The sequence below is a fragment of the Megalops cyprinoides genome, chromosome 12, assembly GCF_013368585.1.
Source record: "Megalops cyprinoides isolate fMegCyp1 chromosome 12, fMegCyp1.pri, whole genome shotgun sequence".
Lineage (NCBI taxonomy): Eukaryota > Metazoa > Chordata > Actinopteri > Elopiformes > Megalopidae > Megalops > Megalops cyprinoides.
In genome coordinates, this window is record NC_050594.1 from 21,552,985 (window position 1) to 21,574,042 (window position 21,058).

The 21,058-nt window shown below is 39.5% G+C and overlaps 3 protein-coding genes across 3 annotated transcripts; 2 read left to right on the top strand and 1 right to left on the bottom strand.

Moving 5' to 3' along the window:
- Positions 1-109: 109 nt before the first annotated feature.
- Positions 110-5,467, bottom strand: ero1a (endoplasmic reticulum oxidoreductase 1 alpha). Its single transcript, XM_036542286.1, has 16 exons — positions 5,158-5,467; positions 4,815-4,934; positions 4,641-4,724; positions 4,514-4,552; positions 4,357-4,433; positions 3,613-3,686; positions 3,259-3,379; positions 2,956-2,999; positions 2,769-2,780; positions 2,635-2,661; positions 2,187-2,279; positions 1,818-2,064; positions 1,430-1,499; positions 1,223-1,309; positions 554-690; positions 110-453 (listed from the first exon to the last, which is right to left on the bottom strand). The coding sequence occupies exons 1-16, from the start codon at positions 5,257-5,259 to the stop codon at positions 393-395; spliced, it is 1,395 nt and encodes a 464-aa protein (XP_036398179.1). The 5' UTR covers positions 5,260-5,467; the 3' UTR covers positions 110-392.
- A 1,606-nt stretch (positions 5,468-7,073) lies between these two features.
- psmc6 (proteasome 26S subunit, ATPase 6) lies at positions 7,074-12,695 on the top strand. Its single transcript, XM_036542022.1, has 14 exons — positions 7,074-7,180; positions 7,930-8,009; positions 8,169-8,208; positions 8,389-8,441; positions 8,738-8,805; positions 9,163-9,277; positions 9,583-9,670; positions 9,849-9,910; positions 9,992-10,115; positions 10,325-10,386; positions 10,551-10,671; positions 10,886-10,966; positions 11,839-11,910; positions 12,057-12,695. Exons 1-14 carry the CDS (start codon positions 7,096-7,098, stop codon positions 12,173-12,175), a joined length of 1,170 nt encoding a protein of 389 aa, XP_036397915.1. The 5' UTR covers positions 7,074-7,095; the 3' UTR covers positions 12,176-12,695.
- A 1,014-nt stretch (positions 12,696-13,709) lies between these two features.
- On the top strand, positions 13,710-20,913 carry styx (serine/threonine/tyrosine interacting protein). Its single transcript, XM_036542620.1, has 11 exons — positions 13,710-13,906; positions 14,653-14,685; positions 17,248-17,301; positions 17,459-17,556; positions 17,798-17,858; positions 17,955-17,991; positions 18,465-18,504; positions 18,657-18,707; positions 19,368-19,440; positions 20,268-20,361; positions 20,661-20,913. The coding sequence occupies exons 1-11, from the start codon at positions 13,847-13,849 to the stop codon at positions 20,732-20,734; spliced, it is 675 nt and encodes a 224-aa protein (XP_036398513.1). The 5' UTR covers positions 13,710-13,846; the 3' UTR covers positions 20,735-20,913.
- The last annotated feature ends 145 nt before the right edge of the window (positions 20,914-21,058 follow it).

The window sequence follows — 21,058 nt, forward strand, 5'->3', positions numbered from 1 at the left end:
CCAGCACTTTTTTCAGCCACAGCAAATAGAGAATGGGAGAGGCAGTCGAGCCATGTTAGCAGAGCTACAATTAAAATGTAGAAAAGTACACATCTCCAGATAACTAGGCTAAAAGAGATAAAGCTACACGATATGCAGCAATTTAAGGTGCCCATTAAAAAACAGTAGTAAGTAGCAGTAAACCCTACGAAGCTTATTTTCCAAAGACAAAAATTGCATGGAGCATATTCTTCCGACAGAAAAGAAAATGAATGAAAGGGTCAGTAAAAAAAAAATTATCAGTATTTGTGGTCCCTAGCCTGGCTCCATCTTCTACCCTCGGTGACTGTGGCTTCTACTCTCTTCCTGGGGAGAGTCTTACATGATTAGAAAAGAGAGACTCGCTCCTGATCTCAACGGACCTTTGATAGCAGCCCGCGGAAGTTCGCCAGTTCTCTGATGCTTGTTGAGATTCTGAAAAAGAACACAACAATATAAATAAACATGTTTTTCTAAAATCAAAACATAACTCCCTCTGTTTCATATTGGGTAGTTTGTAGATGAATGGCCATACCTCCCAAAGGCATTAAAAAGGGCTACAATTTCCTGGCGGGTCAGCTGGAAGCTGGGGAGGCTGCTTTTGGACTTGGGCAGGGCCTCAATCTGCCGCTCAGAGAACAGGATCTTCAGTGCCGTACCCAGACCTTGGGTCTGAAAGAGCAGGAGGTCAACATGTCAGCATCACGACCATACCACAACACAACTCTGAGCCCCTCTATTTCATACCAACACTTCAACACAACACTGAGGGAACCTCCTGTGCCTCACACTAACACCTCAGCACAACTGAGTATCTCACCTGCACCTCACACTAACACCTGAGCACAACCAAGTATCTCACCTGTTCCTCACACCAACACCTCAGCACAACCGAGCATCTCACCTGTACCTCACACTAACACCTCAGCACAACCGAGTATCTCACCTGTACCTCACACCAACACCTCAGCACAACCAAGTATCTCACCTGTACCTCACACCAACACCTCAGCACAACCGAGTATCTCACCTGTACCTCACACCAACACCTCAGCACAACCGAGTATCTCACCAAATGTTTTTCTTGAACGCTCACAAAAGAGCTATTCAATATCAGATGACCCAAATAAATGTAAAGACAGTACCTTATTTATCTCAGCATTTACCTTTCAAAGCAGTACTGTAACATAACCTGGTAACGTACCTGCAGCTTCCCCCAGAGCCTGCACTTGAAGCACCCGACGCAGTCCATGATCTTGGAAATGTTCCGAAAGGTCAGCTTGAAGTCTTCCTGACATCAGAGATGAGAGGAGAGATATGATAAAAAAATACATGGCCATCACAGAACGGTGCTGAAGCAATCCGATGATTGATTTCACTGCAGTTCCTGCAGTCAAGGCCTTATACTTACCTTGAGCTTGGCAGCTTCCTGTTTGTTTCCAGTAAATAAAGAGGTCTCATCAAAGTGTAAGGGAAAAGATCTAAAAAGAATTTACAGGGTAAGGTACTCCAAAACATCTTAAATTACTTAGAGCAAAGAAAGAAATTTTATGAAAGCCAACTGCCATCTGGGTCCTGTGAATATCAATAGTGTAAATACTATTTTACGTTAAATGTCTCTCATATAGAGGAAATGTTCTTTGATATAGTGTTCTTTCTGTTGAAAGTATTGAAGTTACAAATATCACTCCTTCAGCTTACGAGAGTTGCAGTAAATAACACAGTTGTGGGGAAAAAACCTTGGTATGAAAAATACCAAATTCATCATGTTTCAAACATCATGCCTGTGGTACACTCACTTGGCCACATGGAGGAGCTCTACCAAGAGATCTTTGGTGCGTCCATCCTGGTCAGGCTGGCCAGTGTACAGCTGGAAGGAGGGCTGCTCAAAGAAAGGCAGGACTTTGGACAGTGCACGCAGCTCGATCAAGTACAGGAAGTAGAGGTTGCGCAGCCGTTTAGGCCCCTCCCCTCTCGTCAACTCTGCATCAAACCGCTGCTGGAACTCTGTGACATTGTGACCCCACTTTTGCTCAAACCAGTTATCTGAGGAGGGTGGGAGGGGCAAAGAGATCATTAATCTGTGCACAAACAGAATCTAACACAACACAATCATAGGAGAGTCAGTCATAAGTCAAATATGAACCATTCTATTCTGTCTTACTCACCATCCAAGAGGTACCTGGCACTCAGGTGGATGTTAATGCTGGCGTGAAGCCCAGAGACTAGCCTGAAGAAAGCTCTTTTCTCCACACACAGTCCTGAGAGATGCAGAGACAGGAAACTGATCATTTCAGTGTTGCACTAAAATGCATTTCATTTTAGAACTCCCTGAAACAAGGCTTGGGAACCCATTTTCTTTGTGAACCACTGGATTTTTTGTGGTGCTTTGGCGCAAGATCTAAATCATTAATTAATAAGAGACTCACCACACCTGTTCTATGCGTAAATCATATGGTGACTTTTCACCCAGCGACTTAAATTGATCTAATAAGTGTTAAGGCACAACACAAAACCAGCAGATCCTGTGGCCCTGTGGGAACAAGGATTAGCACTAATGTACCACATCCAAAACAACTATTAACAGCCCAGGGTGGGTTTCAGGGTGATACTCACCTTCAAGCCATCTGTAAAATGTCTTTCCTAAAAAAGGAGAACAATGTTTTTGAAGAGGTCAGGACTAATATCAAGTTTAAAGAATGCAAATACACAATATGTTGTTTAGTGTGCAAAGCATCAGGGCTTCTTACCATCATTTTCTCCTGAGGGAAAGAAAAAATATTAAGGTAAATAATATATAATAAACAAACATATTGACTTCAAAGGTATTTGGGAATAACATCTTCCACATGAATATGAATCAACTGAAATACGCAGATAGGAAATATGGGTGTGCAGTTTCAGAGAAAAACAGGAAGACGTATACTGTCTACTTACTGTAAGCTCTTGTAGGGTTCAGTGGTCGCTTAACAGAATATGGCCTGACAGAAACACAAACCTCACAATGAAGATGTATTTAAATACAAGACACATTGAAAATATAGACGCATTTTAAAATAACTGCAAGAAATAAAACTGACAACAAAACATGCCTCTGACAAGAGACACATCAGCCAGCAGAGGGCAGTAATAGCAAACTGAACAAACAGGAGGAAAAAGGCAAAGTACATCAGACACGTTTAACTTGAATCGCAAGGCAACACTCTCTCCAGCTCATATTAAAAGCATGAGCAGTCTTACTTGAAGCAATTTTCCTCATAGATGCTGTTCCATATCTGCCAGGCTTCAGGCCCCTTGTATCCAGTGTAGCGCTCTGGGTTGAGCAGCAGATCCACATACTGGGAATTGGGGGACCCCTCATCTGGGAGAAACAGGGGAAACGCACATGGGTCATTCCAGGTCAGCTGCACTGAATCTGTTATCTTTCTTCACGCTGTCAAAGCCATCTGTGAGCTTGTTTCCCATCGCCCGTCTGAGACTGAGAGCAGCACAGATTTCTGACACGTGCAGTGCAGAGTGCTCGTAAACTGCTGGAAGTGGGAGTGAGAGGGGAGGCTAGGAAATTGCCTCAGTGGGACCGGGGGGAATTCTCACCGTCAACCACACAGAAGCGGTCTTCTTCATCATCGTGTCTGTTCCACTCTAGCAGGGCCTGGCGGGTCTCCTCACTGCACAGTAGAATAGTTACTGTTAGATAAACTCATTAAATACTCCCAGGTACATTACAGGGAAGAGTTCTGGCCCATTAACACGGCGGTGACTGTGCTTGGGTTAGGAAAGGAAATACAGCTGTGGCAGTGATTGGTGTTCACAGGAAAAGAGATTGTGCAAGGTACGTGTACCAAGTAACAGAAGAGCAAGAGCGGATACACCCAGTTTGAAATTTTTGATAAAAATAGGCCATTCTGAGAGTTTCTAGCCATTGCATTCCATAGCAAAATACAACTGAAAAAATCATGTAAGTTACACTTCCACATTTAAAATGTTTGCTAATGACAGCTTGTAACATAAACATGAACATTTGCATGTCTAAAAAAAACAGACATTATATTTTATCTAACCCAAAGCATATTAAGTAAAATATCGATGATGTAGTGTAAATGATTTTCCAGATTTTGTCAACGTGGGTAAGTGGGCAATGGTGCTGTTTCACTGCAGGTCTTTTATCAGATGTTTTAATGTGAAAACCAGTTTAGAGAGAAATATTCAACAATGCACTAACAGTTGGGTAAACAAAGCCATACACCCTTGTTTACAACCATTATAGTAATACATATTGCATGAATGTATTTCTTATCATCGCCTCATGCATGTTTAATTAAATCCGTTACGCAGCACCTGAGTGAGCTGTCTACAGCGCCCAGCTTTTCAGCTTTCTCACACTCCTGTAGGGCATTGTTGGCCTCTTCTGAATACTGTAGAAAAAAACATTGGTCGTCAGATATAATTCAGGCATACTCTGAAGTTATTCATTCTGGCACTCGTTCTGTAGTACCTTATAGCTGTTTGACTTGATCCCATCTGGCACCTCATTCTGTAAAACATCAGAAAGTAAAATTCATTGCATTGCTAGGGATCTCATGACAGTAGCATAGTTTTTTTTTATTAATAACGGGACTCACTGGTTTGCAAGGTTTCACAGCACAGTATTTCGATCCACAGTGCCTGTCGTCTGCCCAGAATGGACAGGGCTTGTTCAGATTCACCTGAGACAAAGACAAAGGGGGACGTTCAAATTTTCGTAATCCCACGAGTAAACAGGTGTTATATAGTACCGATGAAGCCTCTGATCCTACCTTGTAAAACCTAAAGTAGTCAGATTCCAAAAGCCGTTGTAATTTTGGAAAGAGCTGCATGTTGTTGAAGGCGTCGATGCTCTCCACATCACACACACAGTCATCAATGTGTCCCGTTACCTTAAACGATTCCCAAGTTAGTTTATTTTTCTCTTCACAGTAAAATTGTAAATATTATTGTTTATTATTTTATTAATATTGTTGGTATCGTTGGTACTATCATGAGTAGTGCTAACAATGATGTGAGAAGCAGACGTGGTACCAGCTGTTTGAATAACTCGTTACAATAGTGCTGGAAAGGTGGTGGTGACAAATATTTAACTCCCAATCACAATTACCTTACCTGGCAGAAGCACCTTTGCTCAGCCGAACTTGAGCCTGAGTCTTTGCAATTTAAAAGCTGAAGAGTACACAGCAAAAGCATCACTTTCATTACACAGTCCATGGTTGCGTTCTATCCGTAGTCTGTCTTCTTTGAATTGTAGGTTGCTCCTATGTGAGAAATTCGCGTCTTTACCCCCTTGCTGACTGAAATCAAGGGATTGAGGGATTTCTGCGACGTGTTACTTGAAGTGTCAAGAGTGAAGTGGTCGCGAAGTGACTTGGTCCCGTTTCATTTCGTTTTCAGCGATTTGACAGTTGCACGTTCGCACCAAGAGATTGAGTCAGTAAACTACACTACTTCCTCTTGACTCAGTCAAATACGTGAGTTACGTGACTGCGTCTGTTGCTGCTGTCTGGATACATGCGAGCTGAATTCTCAGTTCATGTATTCATTTTACAATGGGTATGCAGTATTATTAATTAAATTCACGAGACCGAATGTTTTAGAGGCAAATAGACTAATTAAGTGCTTTAGAATAAAGCATGGTAAGATTCACGTTTCCTGAAACCGCGTGAATAAAACGTATTAGAATAACCATAGCTAACTTGCTGTGCTGGTAAGCAGTCGCGTATTTGCATTCAGGTGCTTCAACCTCCAAAGTACTGGTATGTTAAACAAGAAAGCTAGAATGGGTGATATGCTTTATACTAAGCTGGAGGCCAGCTACGGTTATTTCCAGGTGTATTGTAGGATGCAAAGGCTATAATGACACATTATGACATTACTTTCTTTCCTGTTTAGTCATTTGGCATTAGCAAGATGGTTATCTCCCGAAGTAAGCTTACGTAGTCTTCTAAGGTGGCTACACGTACCCAGTCGTATACAACTTTCCCACACGCCCATTTAGCTTTGACAATGAGGTGTCGGTCACTGCCGCAAGCTCATGTTTGATTCCGAATCCGATATGCGTATGGAGATGCACACACTTGTATGTGTGTCCACATTCAGACATTGGTTGTACAACTGATTATTAAATCAACCCTTTATACTCCTTTGACATTCTGGAAATAATTCTGGGGTTTATTTTCTTTAGCAATAACTAGGTTTTTGACCTCCCCACAGAGGACCTTCACTTTTGTATGGGAAGGATATTACTGAGTCTTAAACTATACATGAATGCTGAAAAGTATTTAAGAAATGTTTATGTTATACCCCAGGCGTAAACTTTATATTAAACACGATCCATGGATATGGCAAGTTTCATACTGAGAAAAATGCTACTATAAAAGCATCTAACAAAGTATTTGAATGAATGAAGCCGTGGATCATAAACCAAGGCTCTCTTTTATTGCGTCGTGCACTTGCAGTAGAGAAGTGTCTGCTGTAAGAATCTCTAACTGGCTCAGTATTCACTGCAATTAGTTACACCACTGATTTAAAAAAAGGGGTTTTAGATCTGTTCAGAACTCTACACCATAAAGAGGTCAGTGAATCTACAAAGATCGCGTCCGATACGTGGTATAACCTTGCTAATTCAGTTGTAGATTTTTCACTGTATATGATTTTTTTGTTGGTTGTAATCCATCATGCATATTTCCTTGTTCACTTCAAGTACTAGTTAATCGGATTTTGTTTTAAAGTGTGTGACATCGCATCTAAAAGGAAAAAAAAATCTTTCTTTAATACACATTAGATAACCTAATCTCCAGAATAAAATGTTACATATGCGTAATACATTATTTTATATACAAGCATGGGAAAACTGATTCCGTGAAACTGATTAGGTCACTACTGTTATTAAAACCACGAAGCATGACTGCCTCCTCTGTGGGTCGCAGCATTGCGCTCTCATTCGCGCAGAATTGATTTCAGTGAATACACAACATAACCCAGAATACCTATCACCTAAATCCCACAATTCCATGCGGCGCAAGAGCTGTGGTCAGGCAGTGCATCATGGCGGACCCAAGAGAGAAAGCTCTACAAGACTATAGGAAGAAATTGCTTGACCACAAAGAAATTGACGGGCGTCTTAAAGAGCGTATGTTCTGTGTTATTCATGAATAGTATTTAATCTGCGAGAGTACTCAGGATTTGTGTCACTAGATCGTATCTTTTGTACTAAAAATGATGTGAACAAGGCAACTGCCTAAGTCGCTTTGTCATCCAACCATCCATTGATGTACTGCCGAAAAATGTGTTGTCATGTTGTCTGTCTTGAATGTCCAGGTAGGAGTAAAGCATCACCTTAAACGATCTAAAACCAGTGTAATTTCAATAATATGTGCTACGAGTGGTATGGTCATGGCCAAATCTACCTATTTTAATTTGGTTCTGTTTTGAATTTAGTAACTGGCTAGCTAGCGAGCTAACTAGCTAGTGGCTAGGGATCACCGTTACGTCCGCTTGCTAGCTAATGTTTGTTGAAGTAGGATGAACCTCTGTCATCGTGATTCAACCTGTTTGTTTGAAATTGGCTATCTGTTTTACAAGGTAATATAGCTGGCTATCGGTATATATAGACGACGAAGAAAATGTATCGTACTCGCTAGCTATCTGTAGAAGGTAATACGGATTCTGAACTGTGGGGACGATTGGATAAATATCGAATGTTAGACTAGACACCTTTTGTTGTACAGTTGTTTAAAGAACAATTGTCAAGTCACATGCTGTTCCCACAGTACCCAAGTATAATTCAAAACCAAAATTAATGCGGGACGTGACAATTTGCCAGCTTATCAGGTGGTGGTGTACTACTGTTTAATTTAAGCATTTGTTTTTGCATTGTAGTGCGAGAACAGCTGAAAGAACTCACAAAGCAATATGAAAAATCTGAAAATGACCTGAAAGCTTTGCAAAGTGTCGGGCAGGTAAGAAAATAGCATATGAATGTCTCATAATGATACCCCAAACATTAAACCTGATGATGATTACCCACACCTTGATATTGAGAGACATACAGATGTGGGAGTAATTGGACTGTTGATTCAGTGGCAGTCGCAGTATTGACAAAGTTTTTTTGTTTCTAGATTGTTGGTGAAGTCCTGAAACAGCTAACAGAAGAGAAGTGTAAGTACTGTGTCCTCATCAATGAGTTTTTGTTTTGCTATTGTAATCTCATTGCTGATTACACTTATATTGTTTTATTGGTGGACTGCATATTTGTCTCAAAATTAGTCAGAGCAAAGATTTTGGTATCAGCAGGTTTTTAAATTGTGTTTGCCTTAAATACTTCTAATTGTATTGCAGTCATTGTCAAAGCAACCAATGGTCCGCGATATGTTGTTGGCTGCCGTCGACAAGTAAGTTCAGTCATTGCAAATGATCTTTCATGTGTATATTTATATACACATGGATAAGTTTTCTCTTTGTAACTGCACACCTCAGTTTTTTTAATAACATCCTCTTCATATCATTTAAAATTCCACTGACATTACTTATACCTGTTTTGCACATACTCTGGTTAGGTGTAAAGTATCACACCAATGCCATGCAGTTGTCAGGACTAGTCTGCCTGTATGTGTTTGTGTGTGATAGAGGTGTGAATGCCAAGTAGATTATGTTTTTAATTAGATTTTGTGCTTTTCTTGTGATTCAGCTGGACAAGTCCAAACTCAAACCTGGCACCAGAGTTGCCTTGGACATGACCACATTGACCATTATGAGGTACAGATTGGGATGACTTGTATGTGTTGTTGCACAAAGTCAGATATTAATCATGCATCTTTTTAATACAGAAATGTAGATGGGTCTTCAGTACAGCACCAGCCAGAATGTTCTTAAGGTAACAGGGCCACTTAATTCAGCATAGCAGCATCCTTCAGTTCCAGGGCTGCAGGTGCCCTGTGAATGCTGATACTAATGATGGCCAGACAGCTAAGACATGTTAATGAGCTAGTCCCACAAATATAAAGATTCTTGAAATCCACAACATTAATTACATGTGGAGAGGTATTCCTAATTTTAGTGCAAACATTTTTTTATCTTAAACACTCAGTTAAAGATACTGAATGTGATTTGTAGGTACCTGCCCCGAGAGGTTGACCCCCTGGTGTACAACATGTCCCATGAAGACCCTGGCAGTGTCTCCTACTCAGAGATCGGAGGCTTGTCAGAGCAAATCCGTGAGCTGAGGGAGGTAAGTTACAAGTTGGTTTGTGAATATCTTATTATTCAGTGTAGGTGAATTTTTCTATTGAAATATCCATAGAGTGGAAAGTCATTGGCTGGCATAATCTTGCATTGTGCTGTAAGCGGTGTGTTTGATTCTCATTAAAGTGAATGTGCAGTGTTCTGTAGCATTTTTATCATTGAAGTCATCAGTGTCCTTTAAAGTCAAGTTTATTTTCTTGGGTGTGTAGAGTTTGGGCAGTTTTAGAATGGATATTATGAGCTCTAAGGATGCATGGTTGCCAGATGTTCAAAGTTCCTCTGCTGTGTCAGGTGATCGAGTTGCCTCTGACGAACCCTGAGCTTTTCCAGAGGGTGGGTATCATCCCCCCTAAAGGCTGCCTGCTCTACGGACCTCCAGGTGATTAGATATATTTTTACAGTTAATAGTTTAATATGCTTGCAGGCTCAAGCTTTGGTGTCTGTTGTGAGATAGCTGTACCTACAACTCAAGTGATGTTCAAAAGACTTTTTTGTATGGTTACTGTGTCAGATGTGGGTGTAACAGATAAAGCATCATGTTTAATTTTTATCTTTAGGCACTGGAAAAACTCTTCTGGCCAGAGCAGTTGCCAGTCAGCTTGACTGCAACTTCTTGAAGGTGAGCTGCTTTCTCCCACACTAGTTTCTGAATTTTCCTGTGGAGAAGCTGTATGACTGAACAGCTGCTTATCTGACCCAGGTGGTGTCAAGCTCCATTGTGGACAAATACATTGGAGAGAGCGCCAGGCTGATCAGGGAGATGTTCAACTATGCCAGGGATCACCAGCCCTGCATCATCTTCATGGATGAGATTGATGCCATAGGTAAAAACACAAAGACTTGAACAGGTTACTGTGCAGGCAGGGACTGGGGGATCTTCACATCTCAGTGGCCACAGTTTCCATGTTTGTTTCCACCTTCTCAAGCAGAAGGCCGTCAGTGCTTCAGTCACACAAACATTTCAACGCATTAGTGAAATAAATTTTTGAAATCATCGTGGCCCTGATGTCCTGTTGTTGTTGTGACTATTAAGGCGGCCGTCGTTTCTCTGAGGGGACGTCTGCTGATAGAGAGATTCAGAGGACGCTGATGGAGGTGAGCTTTTTGTCAAGGCATTATCCACGTGGAGAGTCATGTAGAATTTAATTGATTCCTATTTATTTCTATCCATTTAATTTTTCTTGGAATTTGAATGTTTCACACCATAACAGATTCTGAGGAAGTTGACAGCCTTGCTGTTCCTTTTTTCTGTTCTTCAGCTCCTGAACCAAATGGACGGGTTTGATACTCTGCACAGAGTGAAGATGATCATGGCCACAAACCGGCCTGACACCTTAGACCCTGCCCTGCTGCGCCCAGGGAGGCTCGACCGCAAAATTCGTATGTACCAGAACCACTGGCAGTTCCTCTAACTCTGACTTGTGTCCTCAGGCCTTTAGGGATCCTGCCTGTAGACATTTATACATGTAAAGCACAATTTACTTCACTTCTGCAAGAACTTTTCAAATACTTGTGTAGTCACAAATGTCACTGAAGGTACAGGATTTTTGGTAGCGATTAGTACTCAAAAGGATTCTTTTCTCCCACCCTGCAGACATTGAGCTCCCTAATGAGCAGGCCCGTCTGGACATTCTGAAGATTCATTCTGGGCCCATCACCAAACATGGAGACATAGGTCAGTCTGCAGAGAGCTGGGCCCAGGCCCACAGGGGGACTTGGCTCCAAAGGCTGTTTTGGCTAGAACTGTGATGCTATAGTTAAGGCACAGAGCCTCTGTAAGCGTGGCAACTTACACTACTGTAGTCTGGTAAGAATAAAACTGTATTAAAAGCTGTTGTGGCTCATGAAGGGGTGCGAGCTTTCTCATTTTGATTGGAAATCTTTGTCAGTTTAGAAATGTCAGGTCTTTGGAAGTGGTATGTGCTGCTTGAGTTGAAACAAAGATGAATGAAAGAGTGAATGCTTAGTTTCTCAACATCTCAGTCAGAATCCTCACAGGCTACTATTTATCAGCTGTCTTAAGCTCATGCTTGACAAAGTGCTGTTTTGACTGAGAAGGGTTTTCCTCCCAGGTGAATGTGGTTCATATAGTCATTGAGCAAATTTACCCAAGATGGTGGTATCATACCTCTGAAATTTCACTTATAGAAAGTTCTGTTTCCATTATCAATAATACCTGTGTGTCTACTACTCCTACCAATTGCATGAGCCCCAACATACACATTTCAGAAGCACATCAGTGTACACTTGGTACCATTCCTCTAAAAAAAATCCACCAGTCTTTTTGGTTACAAGCACATATGGAGATGCAATAGTGAATGATTTGCTTTAATAGATTCCTTGAATTGAGCAATGTATATTTAATCTAAATGATATTACAGGATTTTACCAGGTTAGGTTAATTGTTGCAGCTTGAAAATTGCAAAATACTAGCCAGTTCTTCAGTGTGCTGCCTGTTGTGTGTGGCTGAGAGTCATTTGTAACCATCTGTTGAAAGCTTTGTCATTGCTTGGTTTTGAAAATTGTGTATGTTTGACATCTTTGCAGATTATGAAGCAATTGTGAAGCTCTCTGATGGTTTTAATGGAGCAGATCTGAGAAACGTGTGCACTGAAGCGGGTGAGAACCACAATCTGTGAATGCCTTAAGCAGTAGTACTCCATTAACGTAGTCTTGATTTTAGTTACTCTCACACCAATTTATACTTTCAATAGCAATGTAAAAAAAATATTTGTGATGTGTATGATCTGTAAATTGTTTTGCAGGCATGTTTGCAATCCGTGCCGATCACGAGTATGTAACTCAGGAAGATTTTATGAAGGCTGTGCGCAAGGTGGCAGACTCAAAGAAGCTGGAATCCAAGCTGGATTACAAACCTGTATAACAATGTTCCATACCATCGATGAAGATATTGGGTGCACAGAAAAGAAAAACAAACTATACTAAACAAAAAAAATGGGAAAGTTTGCTATTTCTGTACTGTATTCCATTACAAATATATATACAATTGTAGAGTGTAGAATCCATTAACTTTAGAGAGTAAAGCTATGCTACAGTGTTTTTTTGTATGTAGCATAAAAAACAGCTTTGTTCTATTCTGTCCATTGAAAAAATATGGATGTCTTGATTAACTGTCCAATTCCAATGTCATATTATATGATACTCTTTGCCATTTCTACACCAGTGTAATAAGAACCATCAAGTGACCTCAAGGATGATTGAATATACATTTAATACAATTGTTCCTGGATCTGTCATGTTTCTTTTGTCCTGGAGAAGTCCTATTAAACACTCTGTTAAAAGTGAAAGTATTTCAGTGATTTATTACCACTTTAGGAGAAAAGAAATGTTCTTCATCATTGGAGCATTTATATCTATCGCTTATAAAATATATGAAAGCTGTATGCCTGGTTGACTTTGTACCATGTAAAATACAGTCATTAAAACTTTCAGTAAAATAACTAAACTTTGGTGCTTGTGTCTGTATTCTCCAGTGAACGTGAGTCAGCATTCTTGAAAAACGTTTCCCACTAGACACATAATTCAATACTACAGTTGCTTCTAGTCCTTAGTATGGAATGATCACTTGAGAACTATCAGTATAAACAAGGTTTTTCCTCCTAAAAATGGCTGAACACAGAGGATGGAGCCTTTTATAGCGTGTCTAAATTCACTGGGGACTAATTGTTTGACACTATCGCTAAAGCTTAACTGCGAGAAATGCAGTATGATATATTCGTTAGTATGACTGTCCTTGATGGTGAAAACGCCTTACAAATTTAACCACACGGCTTTCCTTGGTCTGACTGGACTGGCTTAAACTTTATAAAAGCAATGAAACTAATACAACATTCTTTTGCTACATTCATTATATTAAATTAGTTGTGAGTGCATCAAATTTTCAGAATATGCTTTTGAAACAGGATGGAACACAAATTTCTCTGACTTGCTTTCTTTTGACTTGATGCTTTAACTGGCAATATTTAGTATCACATCCAGCAACGTACACGTACATATATTACAGTTAAATAATTACTGAAGAAAATGAGGTGAAGTGCTGTGGTTTAGAGTAAAACAGTAGTGATTCATGGAGGATCTCAACCTGCAACACAACTGCATCTAAAGATATCCATTAAATTAGGTAATGTCACTCATGCAGCTGCAGAAATATATCTTTAAAATGATACTAGTCTGACACTAACTTCAATAAAGGCATTCTGGTTTGGACTAATGCTGCACTGGTGCAATATTGTCTAACTCTAACTACCACTCTGTCCAGCCCTGTTTTCCTGTTACAAACAGCTGCGGCTTACAAGCGCAAAATAATTGAACGCATGCTTTATAATGGTTAACTCCGAGACGGTCCCTAACTTTGAAAGTCGGGACAGATCACGTGACTTTCTTAGTAGTGAGCAACATGGCGGACATGCATGTGGAGCTCCAAAACAAACTCCAACGATACTACAGTTAGCTAGCTAGTTACTCCTTCAAATAGCATCATCTTACGGCGTCTGCTGTGCGGGTTGGGCCACCGGTGCCCAAAGAACACCGCAACATGGACGGGGAAAACAAGCTTCAGTTCCCGTCCCTGCCTGCCTCCAAGGAAGACCAACTGGTAAATGTCATAAACTAGCTGGCTGGCTAACTATCTGATCAAATATCTTGAAGCAGGTAGCTAGGAAGCTAATAGCAATGTCACATTTATCTGATAGTTAGTTGGTTAGATAATTAATTTGGCAATAAATCTGAAGCTGTAACTGATTCCTAAAATCCAGATTACACGGTTGACAATAAATAGCTAGCTGGACACTAACAATGCTCTGTGTCATCTAGCTAACATTATCTGACTAGCTATTTAGCTAGCCATATTGCTAGCCGGCTAACTACATTTTAAGGCAGTTATAATCTGGTTTAATTCGGATTAGCTAACTGGCTAACTTTAATGGTTTCATAATAGCTGGCTGTCTAAGGAGGTATTTATTATTGTTGGATAAGATAGTAGTTTAGATGACTCCAGTGAAATACTTAGCTAACTAGCCAACGTTTTTTTCCAAACCTCGTCCTAGTGTTTGTTTCATTGTAGCAGTATCGCCCGGCTAGCTAGCTGTGCGAGCGAGTAAGAATAGCTAATCATGTGTTCGATTCGCTTTGCTCGCTAACAAACAGTTGTTGAGTACTTTTTAGTTAATGTCTAGCCTGGGTAGCTAGTTAGCTACGCGCCTCACACACATTCTCCGAATTCCACGGTAATCGCTTTAGTGTAACCTTTGAGGGTTTTTCTTATCCAACAAGCTATAAAGGAATTTTTAGGGTGTGCGCTAAGATATTCAATTGACTCACTTTGGCCTTTTTATTTCACAGGACTGGGCATATCCAATGAGACGAGAAATGCAGGTAGGTCCCCATGTTAACATGCTTCAGGTCCCTCGGTTAGATCTAGTCAGCTAGTTGGTAAAATATATAAGATGGTGTGTTCACAAGCAGAAGGCATTAAGATATTTACATGGCGCATATCATAAGTATTTTTTTTATAAAGAATTGTTTGTCGAAGCTCATGGAGTTATTCCCCTTTCCCTCGTTTATTTCCCTTACCTGAACATATGGTTTATTATTCTGTGATCTGAACAATTACAGAATGGCTGCCCTCACTACTGTGTGTATTATAACACACCAACACATTTCTTTAAGGCCAGGGAAAATGTTTTGTCTAGTGTAACCAGTAAAATTTCGGCTTCCCAATTTTTTGTGCTTTATTTTGTATGTCATTTATGTTTTAAGGTAATTAGCGTTTTCCCGGAGTGCAATTTCAAGCATTTTTGCTGCATTATCACAAATCCAACCTTAGCAGTTCAAAACAGATGTTCATGATTTTTAGATAATTAGACCAACAAAAGATAAGAACATGAATAAATCTAAACTTCAATTACAAAACAATGTGTGAACAAATCAGTGTTTCTATAATTCAGTGATGTCCATTTCACTATGAATGGAGATTCTGTCTTGCCCTGTGATCTGTCAACTGGGGTATTTTTTCCTAAACAAATCAATATTAGAAATTACTTGAAGAAGAAGTATGCACATATTAAATATATTTTTCCAAAGACTTTTCTAGTTTTACTGATCTGTCATATGCTTTTACAATGTTTTCTAAAACAACTAAAATGCAGTTCACTGAGATGTCCTTTGTGACCCACCATACTTGACATTGAGAACAAAAAGATTCAGAGTGCACATCACAGAAGGTATCTGTATCCTAAAGCGTTCATTTTAGCACTTAGTATCTTGCTATGCTTGTAATGTTCCCATTTTAATCCATTTCTGGACACATCAAAGTAGAATAACAAGCCCATACATATGAGGTGACATTAATTAAAGCTTTGGTAATTATTCAACAGCAATTTTTACCTGGTAGAGAAAAAACAGGACAAACACATTTTATGACTGTGTTAATGTGAAAGTCATAGGTTAGTAAGGCTTATTTAAATATTTTCTTGTCTATCATGAGGTTAAACAGAATACACAATATGTGATCACAGCAGTTATAGGCTTGCAAAGGTGTCCCCTCCCCTTGTTCCCAAGGCCCTATTGAGTCTATCCAGGAGATAGTGGCTTGCTTGCAAGCTGATGGCTGCCACCTGACTAGCTAACTGAAAAAATGAGCGTTTTTCCCTGGCACCAAGGAAATCTCCAAATGGAATCTCTCCAAGTCTGTAAGGATCCACTGGTGCCAGGAAAGGCAGTGGGATGGCTGCCACCATCAGTGCAACCATCTTCTGTGCTGCAGTGATGCCCACTAATGGGCCCCTCCTCTAAATGGAGGAGAGAACCGGTGCTGAGTCATCCCCAAAGAGCACATTTATGTGTGCATTACTTCTGATATACTAGAAGATTCCCACTCCCAGAATCCTGCTACCCCTGGACATTCTCGTGCTGTGTGTATAAAGAGGTCTGTATCACTGGTACACCCTGAGAACAGTGTAGACACAGGCGGTGTACAGTCTGTTTTAGGTCATTTTTACACCCCCCCCCCCCCCCCCCCCCCCCAAAAAATTAAATAAATAAATACAAAATCTAATAACTCCAAATAAATAATTTGGCGAGTCCAGTCTCACAATGCAGAGAAGTGCAGAGAAAATGCATAATTTGGAAAGGAGTGCCCATTGTGTTCAGGTTGTGAAAAGTCATTTATGCCTCCATGTGAGTGTATGTAAGGTAATTATTAATACAAGGGCAGTTTGACACATTTCCCTAGAACACTACACAAATTTTAACAATGACAAACAAGTATTCTGTACCTGACATACTACAGTAGTAATTTCAACAATAATGGTAGCAAACATGTAAATGGGAGCCTTCAGGGTACTGCAAACTTTAAACAATGTATGAGAATACCTTTTTAAGGATTATTCTCTAACATGTATCCTGTGTGAATTATAATCGATCAATGTCACATTATGTACAGCTGTACAGTGAGGGGCAGAATTAATGTTCTCTTTATAAATACTGTACTTTTAAAACTTGTTGACATGACAAACCTGAATGTTTACTTTCTATCAATATGTACAATGTCCTTGTAAGAACTTTTACTGTAAGAAAAAGACTCAGTTATTAAGAGGTTAAGTCAATATGGGTGTAGCCAATTGGTACTTAAGCTGCCTACCGATTTAACATCCTCCTTTGTATATATTACATGTGAAGTACTTTCATGCTTATCTAGAAGCTTGCATTTATGTCCACATACTTATAATTTCTAATTTCATGTGAGTTTCTAATGGTAACTTTTGTAGAGTTAACTTTGAAAGCAGCCTGATGCTTCAGTAACTGGCCATCATTTTCAGTCTTAAATACCATTTGTGTAAACTGTGTTGAGAAGTGATGGAGTAGTTACAGGGGTCTTGGAATGCTGGACTTTGGAAACCTCTGAGATGGGCAAACATGTTCATTTTGTTGTTTCAGGAAATCTTACCTGGCCTGTTTTTAGGTCCTTATTCAGCTGCCATGAAGAGCAAGGTAATCCTTACTAAAGAGTATGTGAATGCAAAAGGCTGAACGACAAAGTATATTTTACATAAGTATGATTTCTGAAGTTTGTTGCCAGAATGAAATGGTGGTTGTTTGATGTTCTGAATACCAATTTAATCATTTCTTCCCTCTTTCCCCTATTCAGCTGCCCACCCTTGAAAAGCAAGGGATTACTCATATTGTTTGTGTCAGACAAGATATTGAAGCCAATTTCATTAAGCCAAACTTTCCACTGAAATTTAGGTGAGGCAACATTAAGTGCTTGAAGAAGATTGGATTTTTTTGTGTGCAAGCTAGTCTTTGCTTCTAGACTTGTAGTAGTCATTCACTTTAAAATTCCTGCCATGTATCATAATTTAATAAAAAATGTTACTTTAACTAAATTTTCTGCATGTATATAGCACCAACTTTGCTGAGGCTAAAGGTACTCCTATTTTGCTTATACTTCATGTAATTTCATGTATTCTTTCTTCTGCGTTTTCAGATACCTTGTCTTAGATATTGCCGATAACCCTGTGGAAAACATTATTAGATATTTCCCAATGGTGAGTTACCTGGCATGTTTTAGCATATGATGCAATCTTTGATGGTTTCAGGAAATTCAGGATAATGCTTATAACCTCTTTTCTCTTTTTTTCTAGACTAAAGAATTTATCGATGGAAGTTTACAAACTGGAGGTAGACGATACTGCATGTGACACCAAACCAGTGGCTCACGAGCAATACAGGGCTCAAAATCCTAACTTTCATCTAACTTTTTATTATTTTGAAGGAGTGGTGGGGAGATTATAAAAACAGCTAGATCCATGAATAATATGGTAATATGAGAATGAATATCTCCACTTGACTGCCTTCCACACATAAGCAGTTTTTTTACACGGTCAATATTTATGATGATATGATATGTAAACTTTTTTATTATCATTCATCCACACGGAAATACATGAATGAGATTTGTTCCTGTGTAAATCTCACAGGTTTTCACAGCCATATATGTATACTTGTTGTGTTAGACATGGTTCAGAATGGCTGGGGCCATGACTGTTGAGCTCTTTGTCTTGTGTTCACATACAAACCTTTGACAAGCAATAAGAATGTTTTGATTCTGTTAATGTATTGATGTGGAAATCATCTTGATTGTTATTTTTCAGGAAAGGTACTAGTTCATGGAAATGCAGGAATATCAAGAAGGTTTGTTTTGTTTGTGAATATGAAATTGATTTCCTCTAAGCAGATCTGGCCAAGTTACAAATATTTCTCCCAGTAGTTCATTGTTAAACTAAATTTATTTTATCAAATCCTCCTCCTCAGTTCCTCTAACTAGTTGTCTCTTGTTGGTTTAGTGCTGCCTTAGTTATTGCCTACCTTATGGAAACATTTGGTGTAAAATACAGGTAAGTAATTCTTATTTTTAACCAGTTAAATTCAATGTGCAACGATTATTGCACTATTTTGGACAGACAACTACGTAACGTTATCCTTGGGCCAGATGTTACTCTGTTACACTAAGCAGTGATTTATTGCAGGCATTCTCAAACATGGGGATATCATCTTTTTTACTTGACCTTTTACTTAATACTAGTACATTCATTGTGACTTCATGAAAATTAATTTTGGGGATTGGTTATCACTGTCAGCATTTTTCAAATTTGACCTTTCAAACTTGAGGTTTGGACTTCAATGTAGATTTAGACACAGATACTGTAAAACGCTGGACAGCTTACTGCTGAACCAAAATAGTTTAGACATGACAGTTTACACCTGAACGTCATAATCTGAAAACAACCTTAGCTTTGTAACGTGTGAAGATGACCTAAAATAATTTATTTAGGTTTTCCTCCCATTTACATACAGAGAGGAAATTGTCAGTTTATGTGATCAAATTGTGTGTATCTTCACAATGCATATCTTGTGCACTGTCAATACCATAGTAACCATGTGGCTGTTTCTTACCTTAGCTAGGTCATCTTTTAGGCATGTTCACATTGTTAGGTACACCATGTTTAAGCTCCCTGTCTTAGTTGACCTATTGTGCCATTTATGCATTTTCACAGGGATGCTTTCAGCCACGTTCAGGAGAGAAGATTTTGCATCAATCCAAATGTTGGCTTCGTGCATCAGCTACAGGTAATCTTCTGAATGCCTCTGGAAACATTAATCCAGTTTATCCAATTCACAATTTAATGTGAATCAACTGGACCCCTATTGCTGTGGACTTGCGGGGAATCCTGAGAAGAAAATCAATCCATCATCTATTCCACTCCACTGAAACCTGAAATGAAACCGATATGATTCCATCACAAAAATGTAGGTTTCGGGGTAACATTTTGAAGGGGTATGCAGGTCTACATAGCAACTACATAATCTCACTACATGATGCTGTCATTATAAATGGTGCATGTTTTCCATAGAAGTTGCCTACACCACTCAACATTCTGCGTTTTCAAAATTCAGTCTGGTTGAAATGGGCTCTCACAATACAAGCACAAAAGATTTTCAAGGCCTCTAAATTTAAAATGGTACTGATGTTACTGTTATGTCAGCATTAACATAATGTCTGAATACATACATGAAAACAGAGCATTTTGCAGTAAGACACTAAAATGAGATTAAATGTACTCACGTGGTGCTAATGGCTCTGCATTCTTCCTTTGCTCCATCAGTCCGTCTCCTACGCAGTTGTCATTTAACACTGATAATGTTTAACATGGTGTATGATAGAACATTGTGCTGTGATAATTTCTGTGTGTCAGCTTTGTGGAGATGAGTTCATATGTACCACTATGTCAGTTAATATAAACTGACACCCATCTTATTTGACAAATTATGTAATTTTGGTGTGGAGAGGGACTTCCACACCAAAATTTTGTGACTGTATATATGAACTGTATGAAGGCTTGTGTCACCTAAAAAAAATATTAATGCCAATAAATGCTTGTCAATGTGTTCTACAGGAATACGAAGCAATCTACCTAGCCAAACTTACCATCAAGATGATGTCGCCAATTCAGCTGGGCCGATCATTCTCCTTACAGGCAGGGATGCCAGGTCAGTGGAGCGGTGTATCACAGATTGTGAAATCCTAAGGATTTAATGGTTTTGGGAAAACGAGACCGTTGAATAAGGCCTCAGCGGCACCACACGAATGTGCCCCTGGGACCGTATAAATTTTAACATTCAGTACACTGCATTCAAGTAAAACAGAAAGGTTATATTTCACACAGCGTGCAAGTGAATAGCCTGAGTGTAAGGCTTAAGCTGTGTCTTCCCACGTAAGTCTTTAGCAGAAGAGCTGTGTTGTTTTAGGTGGGAGGGTGCAGTTTGACTGTGGGGTGTCTCTCTCACAGGGAGCCTGAAGAGAACGCTTGAGGAGGACGAGGATTTTGGAGGCATGCAGGTCACTGCTGCGCAGAACGGATAGGACCCTGAAAGCGCTTCACTCAAAAAGGACTTATTTTTACATTTTTATTGGGATGAAAAAGAAAAAAAAAATTATTTAAACTTTTCTAATGGGTGGGAAAGGGGAAAGGGGAGGGGGTAGAGAGACTGCTCTTGGCGTCTGAGACCTCTGGAGCTGGGGACGGATTTGAGATGTGAAGACTTTTGTTTTTGGGGGGGAGGGAGGGAGCTGTACGCACTGATTTTTTTTTTTCCATTGTTTTTTTTGTTTTGTTTTTTTTGGCAGTTTTATAGTATTTAAAGCATTTTGCATTTGCAGCGGGACAGTATTGCAATAATGCACTTT